The 17,906-nt window shown below is 47.4% G+C and overlaps 1 protein-coding gene across 1 annotated transcript in view; it reads left to right on the top strand.

The window, feature by feature from the left end:
- Window positions 1–282: 282 nt before the first annotated feature.
- The window catches only part of LOC133514052 (monocarboxylate transporter 1-like), a 29,757-nt gene continuing 12,133 nt past the window's right edge, over window positions 283–17,906 (top strand). Inside the window, exons 1-2 of the mRNA XM_061845314.1 lie at window positions 283–441; window positions 11,639–11,940. Coding sequence (XP_061701298.1) covers window positions 11,724–11,940 — 217 coding nt within the window. The 5' untranslated portion in view covers window positions 283–441; window positions 11,639–11,723. The remainder of the gene's footprint in view (window positions 442–11,638; window positions 11,941–17,906) is intronic.

Below are 17,906 nucleotides of genomic sequence, written 5' to 3'. Positions count from 1 at the left end.
CCAGTTTGCCCACGGCTCACGGTTCGGGTTTTAATAATAATAATAATAATTTAAAAAAAAAAACAGCTACATATGAGATGTTTGTTTTACCAATATATGCACAGTTTAAGATGATACAAGAAGGAAACAGTTTTTGTTTGTCAAGTTATTAAAATGTGCATCGAATCTATTTGGCAGTAAAAAAAAAAAATCAATTTTACTCATGTAGTTATTATATACATCACAGAGCCTGTGATTGTCTATTACAAAAAACAAAACAAAAACAAAAAACGGTCAATGCTTGTGCGCATGCGCAGCGCTGGTGTGGTCGCGATCCGCCAGTCTTCATCCACTCAGTCTCGCGCTACTTCTGGACTGTCCGCTTCGGAACCGGCGAGCCCCCCCGTTTCGACCACCACCCGGACCGAGAACTCTCGCATCCCGGGAGACCGCAACTGCGAGGTGGGTGCTCGGTCGGTATTTTTTACCCGCGTGAGACTCGACCGGCGACCGGCGACACGCTGAGCGACACTAATGCCGGAGACGAGCTGCTTTTTTCAGTCTCGCGTGGTGGCGGTGGGCGGCGTGTGATGGACGGTGATGCTGCGGGAGCCCCCGTTTCTCTCCCCCGTCACACGCACATCGCCTTCTCCCTCCTCCCCGCTCCGGCGGGGCGTGTGGCCGCTCGGCACCGAGCCAGGCACGCTCCCATCCCCCCCACCCCCCGGGGGAGGGGAACCGACGATCGGGGGCTCAGTTTGCGTGTCCCGGTTCGTGTCCTTGGTGAAAAGTCGTTTGCTATCCGTGTACTAGTACGCTTCTTTGTCCCGATTAGCAAGATGGAAGACCGTGTAGTAGTACTCCTAATGAATGTTACTAGTTTGGATATTCAAACCACATTTTTCTCCTCACTATTTGGACACGCACATAGGGTGGCAAAACTGTGCACGAGTTGACAGCTATGTGATACTAGCACTACTGCTATTCATGTTTGGTAACACAAAAATACTTGCAATCTCTCGACTTTACCAAGTATGGTACACGGCCATGTGAAATTCTGGTTTGGATTTTTACGAGAATCGCGGAAATTGCCGGTGGAGGTTTGGCTTAGCGGGCCACGTGGAATTGTGCGCGGGCCAGATCTGGCCCCCGGGGCTTGTGTTGGACACCTGTGTGCTAAGATGTTGAGTGCGATTTATATATTGACATTGGTAGCACTAGTAGCATACAGTCGTCAACTAGTAAACAGTTTAGCATCACTATTAACATGTAGTTGTATTTCTAGGGTGGTAAAATTGCACTAGTTGACAGCTATATGATACTAGCACTACTACTATTCATGTTTGTAATATCTCAACTTTACCATTTATGATACACGCCGATTTGAAAATTTTGGTCCGGATTTTTACGAGAATCGTGGAAATTGCCGGTTTAGGTTTGGCTTCGCAGGCCACGTGAAATTGCGCGGCGGGCCAGATCTGGCCCCCGGGCTTTGAGTTTGACACCCGTGTGCTAGATGTTGAGTGGAGTTTATAGTACTTGTAGCACACGGTCGTCAACTAGTGGACAGTTTAGCATCACTATTAACATGTAGTTGTCCAAAACTAGGCAGTTTAATGTTCATGTACTAGTGCACTCTTTGTGCTCACTAGTGACAGTTCAGCGCACCTCAAAAAATGACCGTGTGTTAGTCATAATATTCGGACCTTGACATTCCTGCACACGAGAAGGCAAAACTTTGGCTTACTAGTAGGACGAGGCAAAAATTGTGCGGTTCTGGGTTCCCTCACAGGACCGTTACGACTGTGAAACAAAAATATCGAATCGTCTCATCATATTTACATCATCGGTTATGAACTAGTTTTGGAATCGGAGATAAGGGTTAATGTTTTTTGTTTTTCAACTATTTGTGTTTGGTAACACAAAAATACTTGTAATCTCTCAGGTTTACCATTTATGATATGCGACAATTTGAAATTTTGGTCCCGATTTTGACGAGAATCGTAGAAATTGCTGCTGTGAAATTGCGCGGCGGGCCCGATCTGGCCCCCGGGCCTTGAGTTTGACACCTGTGTGCAAATATGTTGCGTGGAATTTCTATATTGACATTGGTAGTACTAGTAGCACACAATCATCAACTAGTGGACAGTTTAGCATCACTATTAACATGTAGTTGTCCAAAAGTAGGTGCTTTCATGTTCATGTACTAGTGCACTCTTTGTGCTCACTAGTGACAGTTCAGCGCACCTCATAAAATGACCGTGTGTTGCTCATAATATTCGGACCTTGACATTCCTGCACACCAGAAGGGAAAACTTTGGCTAACTAGCAGGACGAGGGAAAAATTGTGCACCGGTTGAGATCGCTGTGCTACTAGTACGGCTCTAGTTGTTAATTAGTCCAATTTTATGGCATCAGCAGAATGAGCATTGTGGTATTTAGACTTCACCGGACAACGAGGATATCGCCCCCTATGTTTCGTAAAACTGTACAAACAGGCTTTTTTTTTTTTTTACGAGCTCGCCACCACCCGTTTTTGGGACCCCGCCCGCCAGTCGGGAATGTAAAAGTATTTAACGCGGAACAGACGAGAAATGAATGAGAGAGAACACGACGTGCCTTTTGCATTTTCCTCTGACAATCATCGACCCAATAAAAAAAAAAAAAAAAAAAAAAAAATGGACTTGGGCCCCGATTCCCAGTTTGGGAACTCCTCCCGGTGGAGGTTTGCGTGTGGATGCGGGGAAAAACGCAAACGTGGATTTGCGTTGAAGTCGCCGGACAGCCTGGCTGACCCGTTGTCAGTTTCTGGCGTGTCACAATACGCTTCTCTCTCTGGCGCTTGCGGTTATTGCGCAATGCAACGACCTCGTGACTCAATCCTCGACTAACTGTTTGTTATTTCTGTGTCAAGATATACAGCATTTCGATGACGGTGGATATCAAAAGTCAGCACACCCCTGGTCCGATACCATTTTTTCTGACTGAAAACGAGAACGCAACAAATGCTTTCAAGACATAACGTGACCTGTTCAAGATTACCGTAATTCCCGGCCTACAGAGCCCGCCTGTGTATAAGCCTCACTTAAGTACATTTGTAAAGGAAATACCGTTTGGTACATGCGTACGCCGCAGCTGTGTAAAAGCCGCAAGTGCCCACGTTGAAACATGAGATATTCACAAAGAAAGACGGCACACAGAAAGAGTTTAATGCTAGCACGACACTAGCGTGGCGCGAACACAAGAGTGGCGCTAACACTAGCGCGGCGCTGACGAAGCCGGTTAAAAAAAAAATCTTACCGGTAAAAATAGTGGTAATAGTGCTAACGCTAGCGCCACGCTAATGCTAGCGCCGCACTAAAGGTAACACTAGCGCTGCACTAACACTAACGCTAGCGCTGCGCTAAAGGTAGCGCTAACACTAGTGCCACGCTAGCACTAACGCTAACAGGGCCAGTTAAAATAAAACTTACCGGTAAATATCACTGAGACACGACAGTAACACAGCAGCAACACGCTAGCACAGTGCTAACCCTAGCGCAGCACTAACATTGCCGGTAAATGTCACTTCCTCGGCACATATATTCCGGTCTCACTCTTACCTTTTCTGCTCCAGTGCCCCCTTGCGGCCGTTAAGTGAAAAATGCACAAATTAGCCACATCACCGCATAAACCGAAGTGTTGAAAGCGTGTAAAAATTGTCGCGGCTTGGAGGCCGGAAATTACGGTACTATGACGATATCGAATCTGATTTCTTCTGATTATAATTCAGAGCCACATTTGAAAGCATTTGATGCTGCCGAGTTTAGCGCCTTGTTATTGTCGCGCTTTAGCACTTTTAAAGCTAACCATCTGTTCATTTCATGACACTTCAATTTGTGTTCAGAGGTAGATTCATTTTTTTTTTTTTTTCCATCTTAGTCTGTTAACAGTAAACTCTACACCGATCTGATCTGCTTGATCGGTTTTGGCCGATAATTAGCATTTTATCAGTCACTGTGATTCGCACTCGCAAATCTGCACAGTCGAGCACGAAAACTCAAAAATTTGTTCCGAGTAGAAATACATACATATTGAAAGACTTTGCTTATTTTGTGCGGTATTGACCAAAGCTCCCTCTGAGGTGCACCATTGCGCAATTTCGCACACCCTCAGCCCACATGAAAACCGATCCAGCGCAGTGAACCACAGCCTGAGACACGGTCTCTAAGAAGCTGCTGCTCATCTTACTTGTACTTCCTAGATTACCCGACACCGCCCCCCTCCGCTCTTAAAGGGGTACACTCATAATTATAAACAGAACACACACCCGCAACTTTATATCTGCGGGCATGACTGGTGGAGCACACCCGTAACTTTATACCTGCGGGCATGACTGACGAACACCCGAGCATTTTTTCAAATGTGAGTGAGTGTTTTATGCTGATCGGTTTTAATGTCATAATTCGCCGATTGATCGGGCACCGCAAAAGACATTTACTCCGTGTTTCCATCGTGGGCAGTATATATTTGAATCCTAAAACTGGTGTATTTTCAGCCTCGTCGCTTGTCTTTTGACGTAGTACTGTAAGTATCTGACAGGCAGTCTTCTCCTTCTTTTCCTTTCGGCTTGTCCCGTTAGTGGTCGCCACATCGTATCATCTTAGATGAACACATATTTGTGTGGTACAGTTTTTACGCCGGATCCCCTCCCTGACGCAACCCCTCCGCGTTTAGCCGAGGAGAGAGGCTTACAGTACCCGGTATTCCCAGACGGTCTCCCATCCAAGGACAAACCAGGGTCAAACCCGCTTACCTCCGAGATCTGACGAGATCGGGCGTTCTCAGGGTAGCGTGGCCGTAAGGCTCTGTCTGAGAGCCAATAAAGGTAGTAAGAAAAATCATGACGGGAAACTGGTCTGAGACAGGCGTGGATCAGACTACAAGACAAATCGGGTCTTTCCTAAGGGCACTATGTCTGACTACTGCAATAGAATCTTCGTACCACATCTTTTACCATCACTTGTTTTCATCTTGTAAACTCAAACACGACTGGATATACTCGCTACCGTAGCGACGACGTTACCACGTGTGTGTTGCAAGAACAAAATGGGGGGGGAAAAATGCATGGTTGCGGTCACTAGTGCTCACGAACAATACGTCCATTTAAGTCTTGCTCGAGTTCTGTTCACGATACGGCTCAGAAGCAGGGAACAAAACATTATGTAGCCTAGCAAGTTAGTGCTAGCGCTAACGGTTGTACGTAAATACGCTGGCGTTATGATCATTTGCGCTCAAATGTTCTGGTGTGTGTGAAGTAGTTTGATTACAATAAAGTAATTCAGTTCCAGGAAGTGAGCACCCATTATTCGTTCCGCTGCGTGGGCGCACGCATCCATAAAAGTGTCGCATAAAAGCTTGCTGGCGTGCACGCGAGGATGCGGCTTTGTTTTTGAGCGAGCGTGGACCCGCTAGTGCACGCAAGCGCCCGTGCGGGACCCACTCAGCGGGCCGCTCCGTACCCGCGTTTGGAGTGCGCGGCGGATTACTCGCGTGTTTGCTCTAGGGATTAATGGCGCGCCATCAACACGGGATTTAAGAGGTCGGTTAAGATAAGAAGGGTAAGCGTTACACGGCCACTTAGCCGTTAATTGACCTTGAGCGGTATCAGAGCCCGGCTTTGAGATTTTATTCCGAGAGTGTGTGAAGGGGGGGGGGGGGGACTCGTGTTTGGTTGTTGTTCTTTCTGGTGGTGATTCAGAAGATATTTCATGGCGGAAACGGCAATGAAGAGTACTCATGTCAAAGTTGGGAAGTGTGCCCACAAGCAAAGATGAACATTTTGGAAGTAAACTAGTGCCACCGGGATTTGTGAGCACATTTTCAACGGTTGCCGCAATTCGCTGTCTGAAATTCAACCGCCGACCTGTCTAAAATTCACCGTCTGTGCCACCAGGAAGGGGGACTTCGGGTCAGAACCGAACAGCCAGCCAATCGCAGCTTTCTTAGTCACGTGACGTCACATACTAAGAAAGCGTAACTGGATTGGCTGGCTGTTCGGTTCTGACCCGAAGTCCCCCTGCCTGGTGGCACGGATGGTGAATTTTAGACAACGAATTGGAGCAACTGTTGAAAATGTGACCACTTTACATTTCAAATTCAAATCCTGGTGGCACTAATTTACTCTGCATACGCGTGTCCGTTTTGTACTTTTTGGGTTGAAATTAGGTACAAACTGAACAACATCTCTGGATCTTATTTTCAAATGAACCCAAGATAACCGTGAAATGGCGTATTCGGGTCAAAGTGAAAGACTTCCATTGTCCATCTTTGGCATGGCTTTTTGAGACTCATGTGACGGTCTGCAAGTCCTCCAAAACTCAAGTGAAGCCGGTTCGGTTCTTGGGCTGAGTTTTCTAAAATGTCCGTTGGGCGCCACTGAGCCGATTTACCGACCGTCCAGTACATTTCCACCGAGGAGACTGACATAGGCTGACACGATTCCATCGAAGCCGGCACAAAGCACGTCGGGTTGTTTCTTGCCCGTTGGCTCGCGTCGCTCGAGGCCAAACGAATGACTCCTTGTGCTCGGGTCTCATGATGTCATTCACGCCTGTTTCACATTCCTGCGCCGTTTAACAAAGTCTAACAAAAGGCATCCCTCAGGGTGCTCGGTTCTATATGAGCTGGACATTTTCAGCACATCAACTGCAGTGTTCATGAGCCTGATTTACCAAAATCCTAAACAGTGGGTGCTAAAATGTGTGCTGGTCTAACAGGTATTGCGTGTTGTTTAGTTTATAGGAGTTGAAAATGACCTAAAAAAGCTCGTCGAGCGACGTTTTGGGCGATTTTAGTCACTTTCGGCTGTGTGGGACTTCCATCTTTTGCCAAGACTCCAAATAGCAAGCGCTAAATAATGTAAGACCTCTGCGTATCGGCAACTGCCTTTCGGATGCCGCGTTCAAAGACGCAAAATCAGACACTCAGGTTTGATCGCCTTGCGCGTGTCAAATTAATCTATTGGGAGGACTTCAAATACTTGGGGTCAACAATCCAGAGCAATGGGGTGTGTGGTAAGGAAGTGAAGAAACGGGTCCAAGCAGGTTGGAAAAGCTGGCGGAAGGTGTCTGGTGTTCTATGTGACAGAAGAGTCTCTGCTAGGATGAAGAAGGGCAAAGTTTATAAAACTGCGGTGAGGCCGGCCATGGTGTACGGATTAGAGACGGCAGTGGCTCTGAAGAAACAGCAGGAAGTAGAACTGGAGGTGGCAGAAATGATGATGTTGAGGTTCTCGCTCGGAGTGAGCTGGTTGGATAAGGTTAGAAATGAGCTCGCTGGAGGGACAGCCAAAGTTGGATGTTTTGGAGACAAGGTTCGAGAGAGCAGACTTGGTTTGGACAAGTCCAGACGAGCGAGAGTGAGTATATTGGTAGAAGGGTGACGAGGATGGAGCTGTCAAGGAAGAGAGAGCGAGAGGAAGACCAAAGAGAAGGTTGATGGATGTTGTGAGGGAGGACATGAGGACTGTAGGGGTTAGAGAGGAAGATGCACGAGATAGGCCTAGATGGGAAAAAGATGACACGCTGTGGCGACCTCTAATCGGGACAAGCCCAAAGGAAAGGAGGAAGAAGAAGAAGAAGAAGGATGCACAACCTGCCAAGGCATGAAAAATTAACTGGTAATTTTCCCCATCTGTCAAACAGAATCCCGGGTCCGCTTGGTTGGTAGATCACCTTCCACGTTTGTGTGAGAAATTCAAGCTGCGCCTGTTTTCGCATGCACAAATCCTTAAATTAAGCGGTGTCCTATTTAACCCTCGGCTAGAAGTGCTCGAGAAAAGACTGCAAAGGTGTCACGGCCGACCTTGTGACGCTGCGTATTGGTAAAGTCATTTCCTTTGCTAGACCGTGACCAGCCGCTTTTAATGACCTTCCTGTTTCCTCAGTTCACTCGTAACTTCCCTCCTTGACTTGGGTTTCTCACGTTTTCAATAATTTAACTTGGATTCTTCAATTTGGTGGTGTACCTGTTTGGATTACAAAATGAGTACATCACGAGATCCACGATGAAAGAGCAAGACACTTCCAAAGATTTACGTACAAGCATGTAGAGCACTTTTTCACTGAAGAACCAAAACAGGACCCAACAAAAATGAACAGTAGCAAAATGAAACGTACGCAGCTCACTTACTCACTCGCTCAAAAAGAACCAGGATGACGAGGAGTGCTTGTCAGTCGACCTGGCACATGTGATGAGAGTCTGGGAGCAACGACAATGGGTCCTGTATATCGTGCGCCGGAGGCCACCTCACAGGTCTACGACATTCCAAGAAATGTTACTGGTTTCATGCTGTATTTCTTCGAACGTACAAGGAATTAGAAAAATAAGAGAGGAACTTACCCAATGACTCGGTGAGGATGGGGACGTGACATCCGTCTTTGAAAATTCCACAGAGTTAACAGCCCTGGCACCTGTAAATTGTGTATTACGGAGTTGTTTGACTGGGTCGGCAAATTGAAACGCCAGCGTGGCAGGGGGTGTTGTGTTTTCTGTTTTGTCAGTGCTATCCACGGACTGCTATCAGGACTGGAGGAGGTACGGCCGTGGCGTTCCTCCTGCAGTCATCACATTCCTCTGAAGGAGAGGAAGTTCGGCCGGCGTTTGCGCCCCACGACCGACGGTCTGCGTGTTCTCGCTAGGCTTTGATCGGAGGTTCCTTCTTTGACACTTCTTGGCAAAGTTTTTTTATAGCTTGTTCGGATGCGCCAGCTTCCCTTGGGTGCTGCTGCGGAACAGGCCAATGGTAATGTGCAAGCGGAGCCTCAGTGACAACAGTACAATATTTACACAAGGGTGTGAGAGTATGCATGACTGTGTTAGGTTAGCGGGGCCAGGAAAAATGGGTGCAAGTGTGCGCTATTCCCATCTTAATGACACGAGTGAGGCAGTTTGTGCGGTCCGTGGAATTCAACAAAGTCGTAATGGCTTCTTACAGAAAGTACAAGCTGCTTCATGAACTCTGTGTGGACCAAGTGACATCATTCTTTTCTTTAGTTTTTTTTTTTAAATCCCAATTTGAATGTGTGTCAAGGTGGCGCTTCCTCATCTGACTGTGTTAGTTCCCTCTTCTCTCAGTGTTGAATTCAACAGGCTGCTTCAATGTTGAACGATTGCCGTCGTAATTTCCGGACTGTAAGCCGCGACTTTTGTCACACGCTTTCAACCCAGTGGCTTATGCGATGATGCGGCTAGTTTCTGGATTTTTTTTTCGAACGGCCGCCACGGTCACTCGACCAGAAAAGCTAAGAGTGAGACGGGTTGTCATAACCGGAACGCTAGGGTGGACCCAAATGCACGACTCGGTAGACAGGGAGGCAGTTCAAGGAAGATCTTTATTTCTTCCAAGGTCGTAAGCCGGAGAGTCAGTCAGAGAGAGCGGCGGTATCAAGAACGTCAAGCTTACGGGGTTGGTCGGAGGACAGGCGGAGGTCGGTACACAGGAGTTCAGGATCAGGAATGAGAAAGTGCGGGAACGAGGCATGGATGGCAACGATCTGGCAAAGCCAGACCGTCCGCTGGGTCCTGTATGTGCTGGGGTTAATTATCCCGGATGAGGCGCATGTGTGCACGGGGACCTGCGCTGCCAGGGCTGGGACCGGCAGGACCATGACACAGGTGGAATATATGTGTCGAGGAAGACGCAAGTTTAATGTAACTTCGCGCTACGTGCATGAATAAAATTAGCATGAACAGACCCTCATCGTGGAAAATGAGTTAAAAGCAATCAATCTGGCCGATAAGGAAGGAAACAGAGCTGCTGCATGTAAACTTCGAATCGAGGGTGAGACGCTGGAAACGGCAGCGAGAAGAACTGGAGCAATGGAAAAAAGACCAAAAAAACCCCTTTGAGAGGTAATAAAAGCAGGTAGCCTGAACCGTGTTGCCCATGTGTTACTGCCGCGTCACAGTCACTGTTTGGAAAGCTAAGGTGTGTTATTAAGACTTTGTCAACTCTTTTTGTGTACCGTCTTTCTCAGTAAATATCTCATGTTTCCATGGGGGCACATGCGTCTTATAGACAGGCGCGGCTTATGTATGCACAAAATGTTTTTTCCTTTAAAAATGTACTGGGTGAGGTTTATAATCGGGTGCGGCTTTTAGTCCCGAAATTACGGTAAATGTCGGCTCGTGAGTCCTGGTCAGTTTGTGTTGGACAAGCATTATTGGTACCGTGAATGGCCCGTTTTAATTTGTCTTGTGTCACAAACAAAGTGTTGACAGCTAGAATGTGTATATTTTTTTCATTTATTTGCAATTACTTATCCCGTAACAGAATGACGGCCACACTTTGTGTTTCTTTCCTTCAAAGAGGTTGCTGGCTTCTCAGTTGAGCTGATTCTGGTCAGAGCTTTCCTTGTTTATGGAGAAAATACGAGCGACCCGCCGTGCCAGTCAAAGGTTGCGCGCTGATTTTTTCCGAGCGCCTGGAAGATATGGGCCAAGCGTATCAGTTTTGACAGCAGGCCTATCCCGTGGAACGGTGCAAAATGTTATCTTTGTTGGGGAAGCCAAGTCGAATTGCCGTTGTAATGCCACGGGAAGCGACGTAATTAATTTGTATTTGCTGTGGTTGTGACTTTGGGTTTCTCTCTTCGGGTGTCTTTACAGAGACTCACTCGCATGATTTATTTGGGACAGTTTTTGTGCTGGATGGCATTCGTGAAGACTGGAGAGAGGCGTGATTTCTAAATGTTTTAATGTGACCCCAAAGAAACAATACAATACAGTACTTATTTCCATGTATGTCGTACAAAAAAATCTCTACTAAGAACTTGTACTGAAACCAGAAGAAAGGTTTCTGGCGGTGTAATGATTGTTCAAGTCTGGTTGTTGACTACTCGATCTAGACTTAAACACCCCAAAGAGAGCACCTGCGCGGTTGTTAATTCGTTACAACCAGAGGCTGAACGTGAGAGTTTTCCAAACGTAGTTAACCAGTGTGTCAACGCTGTACACGATTTCTATGAAGTACTTGTTAGTCAAATGGTTGCAGGGCATTTTGTGCATATGGAAGTACTCAAAATGGGAACTTTGTGTCAAATTCTACACTGGCTGTCGTCCGTTTCCTTCAGCCTTTCAAAGTACAGGTTTGAAAGTTACATTTAAACGTAAAGGATTTCTTCAATTAACATCACAAAAACCGCCGTTCGCACGGGAGGACTCTTCTTCTGGCTCAGGTGTGAAGCTGACCTGGTTCGGCGTATCCGAGCGGCCCTCGCGTGCCGACAAATGGCCGCAGAGTCCGCGTCTTTTCGACCCGGCCCGGGGGTTTTGCTTTCCTCTTTGTGCGTCTCTTCTTAGAGACGGAATGTTGACGAGACCACTTTAGCCACTTAGAATTCCCACGAGGAGGAGATGACGTGTCTCAAGGGCTCGGCCCGATTCACCTGGAAGAAAAGCTTCCAATATGCTTTGCGTCGATAGAGCGCTCGGTTCGCTGACGTGTGCATTGAAGCGTTCAGATCCTTTTCTTCATGGTGAACCCCCTCCTGTCCTCCCGCTTGCATATGTTTTCCATCTAATCCTAAAATACTTGGCGCCGGGGAGCATTTTGTTGCTATCGTCGACATTCCTGCTTCAATCGCGTCGATTAAAATTCAGCCTTTGCTCTCCGCAGATCCTGCTTCCAGTCCATCTTCCATTTCTCCTCCTCCGCCCCGTCAAAGATCACCCGTCATCCGCCGTCCTCGCCCCGAGCCGACATGCCTCCGCCAGTGGGGGGCCCCGCAGGATACACCCCTCCCGAGGGCGGCTGGGGCTGGGCCGTGGTCGTGGGGGCGTTCATCTCCATCGGCTTCTCCTACGCGTTCCCCAAATCGATCACGGTATTCTTCAAGGACATCGAGGTGATCTTCAACGCCACCCCCAGCCAAGTGTCCTGGATCTCGTCCATCATGTTAGCGGTCATGTATGCAGGAGGTAAGCGGCAGGCGTGCGGTGGGAAACAAACGCAACATATCCACGCCCCCCCCCCCCCCCAAAAAAAAAAAAAAAAATGCCCCACTAGGGCGAGTTTCAACTCGTATACAAAGCAATTGTTAACCAATGACGAACGCCGTCGTTTGTTAGCTTGAGTTTTGTAGCAGCCACTCAGCGGGAGCAAAAAGACTCTCCGTAACCTCTGCTGATGACCCAGGCTAAACGTAGCTCCTCCCCGACCCGACACGCAAAGATCAGAACAACTGTCGGGTTGCATCACTTCAATTTACCATAATTCCCGGCCGACAGCGCGCACCTGGTGATAAGCCTGGGTCCACAGAAATAGTTTAACGCTAATGCAACGGTGCTAATGCTAATGTGGCGGTGCTAACGCGGCGCTGTTAACGCGAACATGGCGGAGCGAATGCCAACGCGGCGGTGCTAATGCTAATGTGGCGCTGTTAACACTTACGCGGCGGGGCTAAGGCTAGTTCGGTGGTGCTAACGCTGACGCGGCGGGCTTGTAGGCCGGGAATTACAGTACTTCTTTGACATCAATTGCCCCTTTCCGATTAGCCCGGAACTTTGGCATTTCTGGAAAGAATGGACACGGTTCTGACTCGCAGACCTGAAAAGAGATTTCAGCAGCCCTTTTTTCCAAATGCAGTGTGGAGCGGCGCCACGACAACCGTCCCTTTCAAAAATGTCAGAAGCTCGTCTGTCAACCTTCTTCACGGGGGTGTTTATTTTCTGGATTACCCGTAGATCAGGTTTCTTCCCCAAGTCACAGTTAATGCGGTTCTTGTATGGCACGAGCTCGATGGTCATTTCTTGTTCTCTTCGTGGACCGGACCTCTCCGAGGAGTTGCACGCGGTTTTGCTCAAAAGCAGGACGCTGACGCTTTAGGGAGATGTAAGAAAAGAATGGAAGTAGCCAAATGTGTAACAGGAGCCAGATGTTGAAGCACTTTTTTTTGTCCCTCCTCTTCCTGATTTCACAATTTGGTGTGTTCTCCTGGGCCACAGCGCAGGAACTCTCCTTCTACTTGTATGCCTGTGGAAGGACCCAAATGTGGCGTTTACGACTTGAACTTTGGAGTCATGTTCCAAAGATTGCGGCCTATAGAATTGTTAGCCGAGAGAGGCTTCGTGCCGGCGGCCGGGGCCTCGAGCCGTCGAGTGGGAGTGCCGACGGTTGACTCGCATTTCACTTCTCGCGGAGTGCGGGAAATGCGCCGCTTTTTCAGCGTGTGTGTGGGGGGGGGGGGGGGGGGAATTGTCAACAAACCAGAGCCCGAGTAAATACAGAATGTGCGTACCACTCCTCCCGTCGGGCTTTTTCGCGGCTCGGGTTTGAGGTGCAGCTTCTGGTCGGTTCCCCGGTGGAATAAAGACGAGATGTGTCAAAGTAGGCTACGCCGTTTCGCAAGCGAGGCCGGCGAGAAAATGGTCAAGTGGTGGGTGGAGGGGGGGGGGGGGGGGGGAGGGGGGGTCGCTGTTGTTTATATAATACCGCTGAGAACGCTCCTCACTGGCCTCTTTGTATTTTGCCAAATGGCAACAAAGACCATCGCCGCTCATTTGAAAACTGTGTGCGTGAGTGTCATTCTTTTTTTGTCTTCCCCCTGCCGTGTCTGACCGCAAAGAGTTTTTCGCGAGAGGCTTAACCCAACGTGGGTTTCTCAGATCCCGCAGAGCCTCGCCGGTGTCGGGTTCCTTTAATCAATCCGGACGCAACAAGCCGAATCCCGTCCGTAGTCCGGTGACGCCTCGGCTGTCTGAGGTCTGATGTTCACAAATCCACCTGTCCTCAGCTATTTGCTGGGAAACCCTTCTGCTCAATTTACTTGGTGTCAAGGAAGTACCGTAATTCCCGGCCTCCAGAGCGCACCTGGTTACGAGTACATTTGTAAAGGAAATACCATTTGGTACACACGTACGCCGCAGCTGTGTACCAAAACCCACATAAAAACACGAGATATTTACAAAGACTGTACACAGAAAGAGTTTAGCGCTAGTGCGGCGCTGGCGCAACGCTAGCGTTCGCGCTAAGACTATTGCGAACACTAGCGCCACGCTAAAGCTAGTGCTAACGCTAGTGCTGTGCTAACACTAGTGCTAGCGCCGCACTAATGCTAGTGCTAACGCTAGCGCTGCACTAACGCTAGTGCTAACGCTAGTGCTAACGCAAGTGCCGCACTAACGCTTGCATCGCGCTAGCATTAACAGGGACGGTTAAAATAAAACTTACCCATAAATATCACTGAGACACGTTAGCACAGCGCTAATGCCAGCGCAGCGCTAACAGCGGCGGTAAAAGTCACTTCCTCGGGACATATATTCCACCGGTCGCTCTCTCTCTCTCTCTCTCTCTCTCTCTCTCTCTCTCTTCTGCTCGAGTGCCCTCATGCGGCCGTTAGGAAAAAATGCACAAATTAGCCGCATCACCGCATAAACCGCAGGGTTGAAAGCGTGTGGAAAAAAAGTAGGCCGAAATTTACGGCACGTGGCAGGGATACAGCTTGACTGAGACGAACATCTTTTATATTGAGGAGACGTTTAGCCTGGGTTAGTGGAAGAAATTCAGAGATTCTCGATTTATTGCTTGACAGTTTCTATTTTTACAGGTCGCAAAGGCAATAAACGTGCACTTTTAGGGCATTCCTTGACGTCGGAAGCAATTTTATTTTGAAGGCTAATGTGGTAAGATTAATTTGAAATTCCATGAAGTGGCGAGGGCGGCACGGTGGATCAGCTGGTAAAGCATTTGCCTCACAGTTCTGAGGACACGGGTTCAATACTGGACCCGCCTGTGTGGAGTTTGCATGTTCTCCCCGTGCCTCGGTGGATTTTCTCCGGGTGGGCACTCCGGTTTTCCTCCCACAAACTTCCCAAAAACACGCTACATTAATTGGACACTCGAAATTGCCCCTAGGTGTGATTGTGAGCGGTGCTGTTTGTCTCTATTTCCCCTGCGATTGGCTGGCAACCGGTTCAGGGCGTACCGTTGACAGCACTCCCCGCGACCCTCGTGAGGATAAGCGGCAAAGAAAATGGATAGATGGATGAAGTAGCTATTGGTCTCACGGAAGTAAGTTGAAGTGCATCTTGACTAGGAGACAAGCTTTGCATGTCCGGGAGGAGCTATGTTTAGCCTGGGTTGTTAGTGGAAGTTACAAAGAATATTCGCCACATACGAAAAAAAATGCATTTCAGGCTTTTTTTTTTTAAATAGGAAAAAGAAAAAAAAAATCAATATCCGCTGTAAACCATTAATTTTTTTTTATGGTAATATTACAAGATGAGTTTGAAATATTTTACTCATTTTGACATTGTTGTTATATTTCTCGTTCAAACTTTTAATGCGGTCAATTCTAAACATTTTGAGGTGGTCGTCGGTTATTCACGATTGTTCGCCGTTCGCAGGACGGCTCATTCCCTGCCCTTTATGATATTATGTCCAAAGACATCAAAAAAATCAGTTTTGCTCTCCAGTGTCCACTTCTTGGACTGGTTCTGTAGCTTCACGTTGTTGTCCTCCACCGCACATTGAAACACGAGATATTCGCAAAGACTGTACACAGAAAGAGTTTAATGCTAGTGTGCTAACGCTAACAGGGCCGGTTAAAATAAAACTTGCCGACTTCTTGGACTGGTTCTGTAGTTTCACGTTGTTGTCCTCGAGAGAGGTTGGGATAGAATGGCTTCGAGTGTTTGCACAGTACAGAAAAACATGCTAAGCACACAATAGTCCATAAAACTTAATAAATAGGGTGGAGGGATGAAAGAAGCTTGGCACGTACAAAACACCTGGAAACGGATTTCTGACATTTTCTCGCCCCTCCTCGAGCGGCCATAAAAGTCCCGTAAAGAAAGAGCGGGAAAGGTCGTTCGGGATGTGCCTGCGGGAATTTCCTTCCCGAGCGCGCGAAAGACCAAATCCAAGCTCTGCGAATCCCCCAGAGGGCTTTTGGACACTGTCGGCTGTCACGATGTCCATTTGAGGCGGACCACCCCCCCCCCCCCCTCCCATCGTCAGCTCGTGTGCCGCCGGAAGTGATCTAGTTTCGCTTAATTAGTCGCTAAAGTTAGCTCAGATCCTCAAATTCCCTGCGGAGTCGGGATGGATCCGCGACTTTGATGCGGACGGAAACTTTTCTCATTTTTTTTTCGTTTGTTTTGATGCTTCAAAAAAAAAAAAAAATCAAAACCCGTCATTGTCAGACGTGCTTGAAGTCATTTTCGCACATCTGCAGATACGATGACAAACAAACAACAAACCTTATCATGATTGGTCGCTCCAGTCCGGTCCGTAAGCCAAATTTATACATCATCTATACTCGCAACGTATATTGACAGGCAACAGAATTAAATGCTCTTCCACCAGATGGCAGCAGGTGCGATGAACCTTTGTACAGTACAGCCTCGGTTCTCAGATGTCGGTTTTCAAACGAAAATCTCAAGATTTTTTTTGCTTCTGTTTTCGAACGGAAATCGGTACTCGGAGGCCCCCCGACGAAACCCGGAAATAACCAATCGCGCGCGGCGGTTGATTCGGTTTTCGAAGCGCCTTCGAGAACAGATTGTGGTCGAGAACTGAGGCTCTACTGTATTGACCAATGGAATAATAAATAGCAACAGTGTTAGTCTGTTTCCATCCTTCCAATTTCTGAGCCGCTTATCCCCACAAGGGTGGGGGCAACGCTGGAGTCTATCCCAACTGTCATCGGGTAGCAGGCAGGCTACACCCTGAACTGGTTGCCAGCCAATCGCATGTCACATAGAGACAGACAACAATCGCATTCACAATCGCACCTACGGGCAATTTCGGAGTATCCAATTAACACAGCGGGTCCTCAGAACTGTGATGCCAACGCTTTGCAGCTGCCCCACCGTGCCGCCCAATTATAATTTGTCCCGGAATTTGCTTGGGTCGTGATTTTGAGCTACAGTGTTGCCTCGGTTCAGGACCAAAATCTGTTCCGGAAAACGGTTCAAAAAAGTGAATTGTTCGAAAACCGAATCGATGTTTCCCATTACAATGAATGGAAAAAGAAATAATGTGTTCCGAGCCTAAAAAATGTGGCTTTTTAAAGCATTTTTATGAGCTTTTCCTGATCATAAACTGCATAGTAGGAATACATGTATCGTTTGAATACTTTATTTCATAAAATCATTGAAGAAACACATTTATTTTTTGCTTTAAATGTATGCTTTAGTGGTAGAGTACACTAGGCTGGGAGCGCATTGCCGTATCTGTAGCGACTCGGCCCCCGACTTTTTTTTATCAACAAAAGTGCAGAATCCCTTTAAACAAGCAACTTGCTTTCTTTCTAGCCATGATTGGGGGTTAAATACGGTAGTCCTTGATAAGAATGAAAAACAATCGTCGCTACTGGGACACGTCTATGGACAGAGGCTGTTTTGTACATACAAGTGCGCTGGTTGCGCCGCGCGCTTTATGTCATTTCCAGGTATTTTTTCGGGGGGGCGTTTGAATTGACAATAACAAAACACATTGTGGGTGGGTCAGTTGCTAGCGCCGTGCGCTATATGTTATTTCCGGGTTTTGTCTGGGGCGTTTGAGTCCCGGTTTTCGTTTGAAAACAGAAGCAAAAAAAAAAAGTCCAAATTTTCGTTCGTAAACTGATTTGTTCGAAAACTGGGACGTTCGAGGACTGATTTTCGCTCAAAAACAGAAGCAAAAAGTGTCAACATTTTCATTCGAAAACTGCTACGTTCGAGTACCAATTTTTGTTTGAAAACAAGCAAAAAAAATGTCAAAATATTTGTTCGAAAACGGGGACGTTCGAGGACCAATTTTCGTTCGAAAACAAGCAAAAATATGTCAAATTTTTCATTTGAAAACCGACTTGTTCGAAAACGGGGACGTTCGAGTACCAATTTTCGTTTGAAAACAAGAAAAAAAATGTCAAAATTTTCCTTCGAAGACCAATTTGTTCGGA

This window comes from Syngnathoides biaculeatus, chromosome 2 (genome assembly GCF_019802595.1).
Source record: "Syngnathoides biaculeatus isolate LvHL_M chromosome 2, ASM1980259v1, whole genome shotgun sequence".
Classification (NCBI taxonomy): Eukaryota; Metazoa; Chordata; class Actinopteri; order Syngnathiformes; family Syngnathidae; genus Syngnathoides; species Syngnathoides biaculeatus.
The sequence above is the reverse complement of the archived record's forward strand: the minus strand, read 5'-3'. Positions and strand labels throughout refer to the sequence as shown.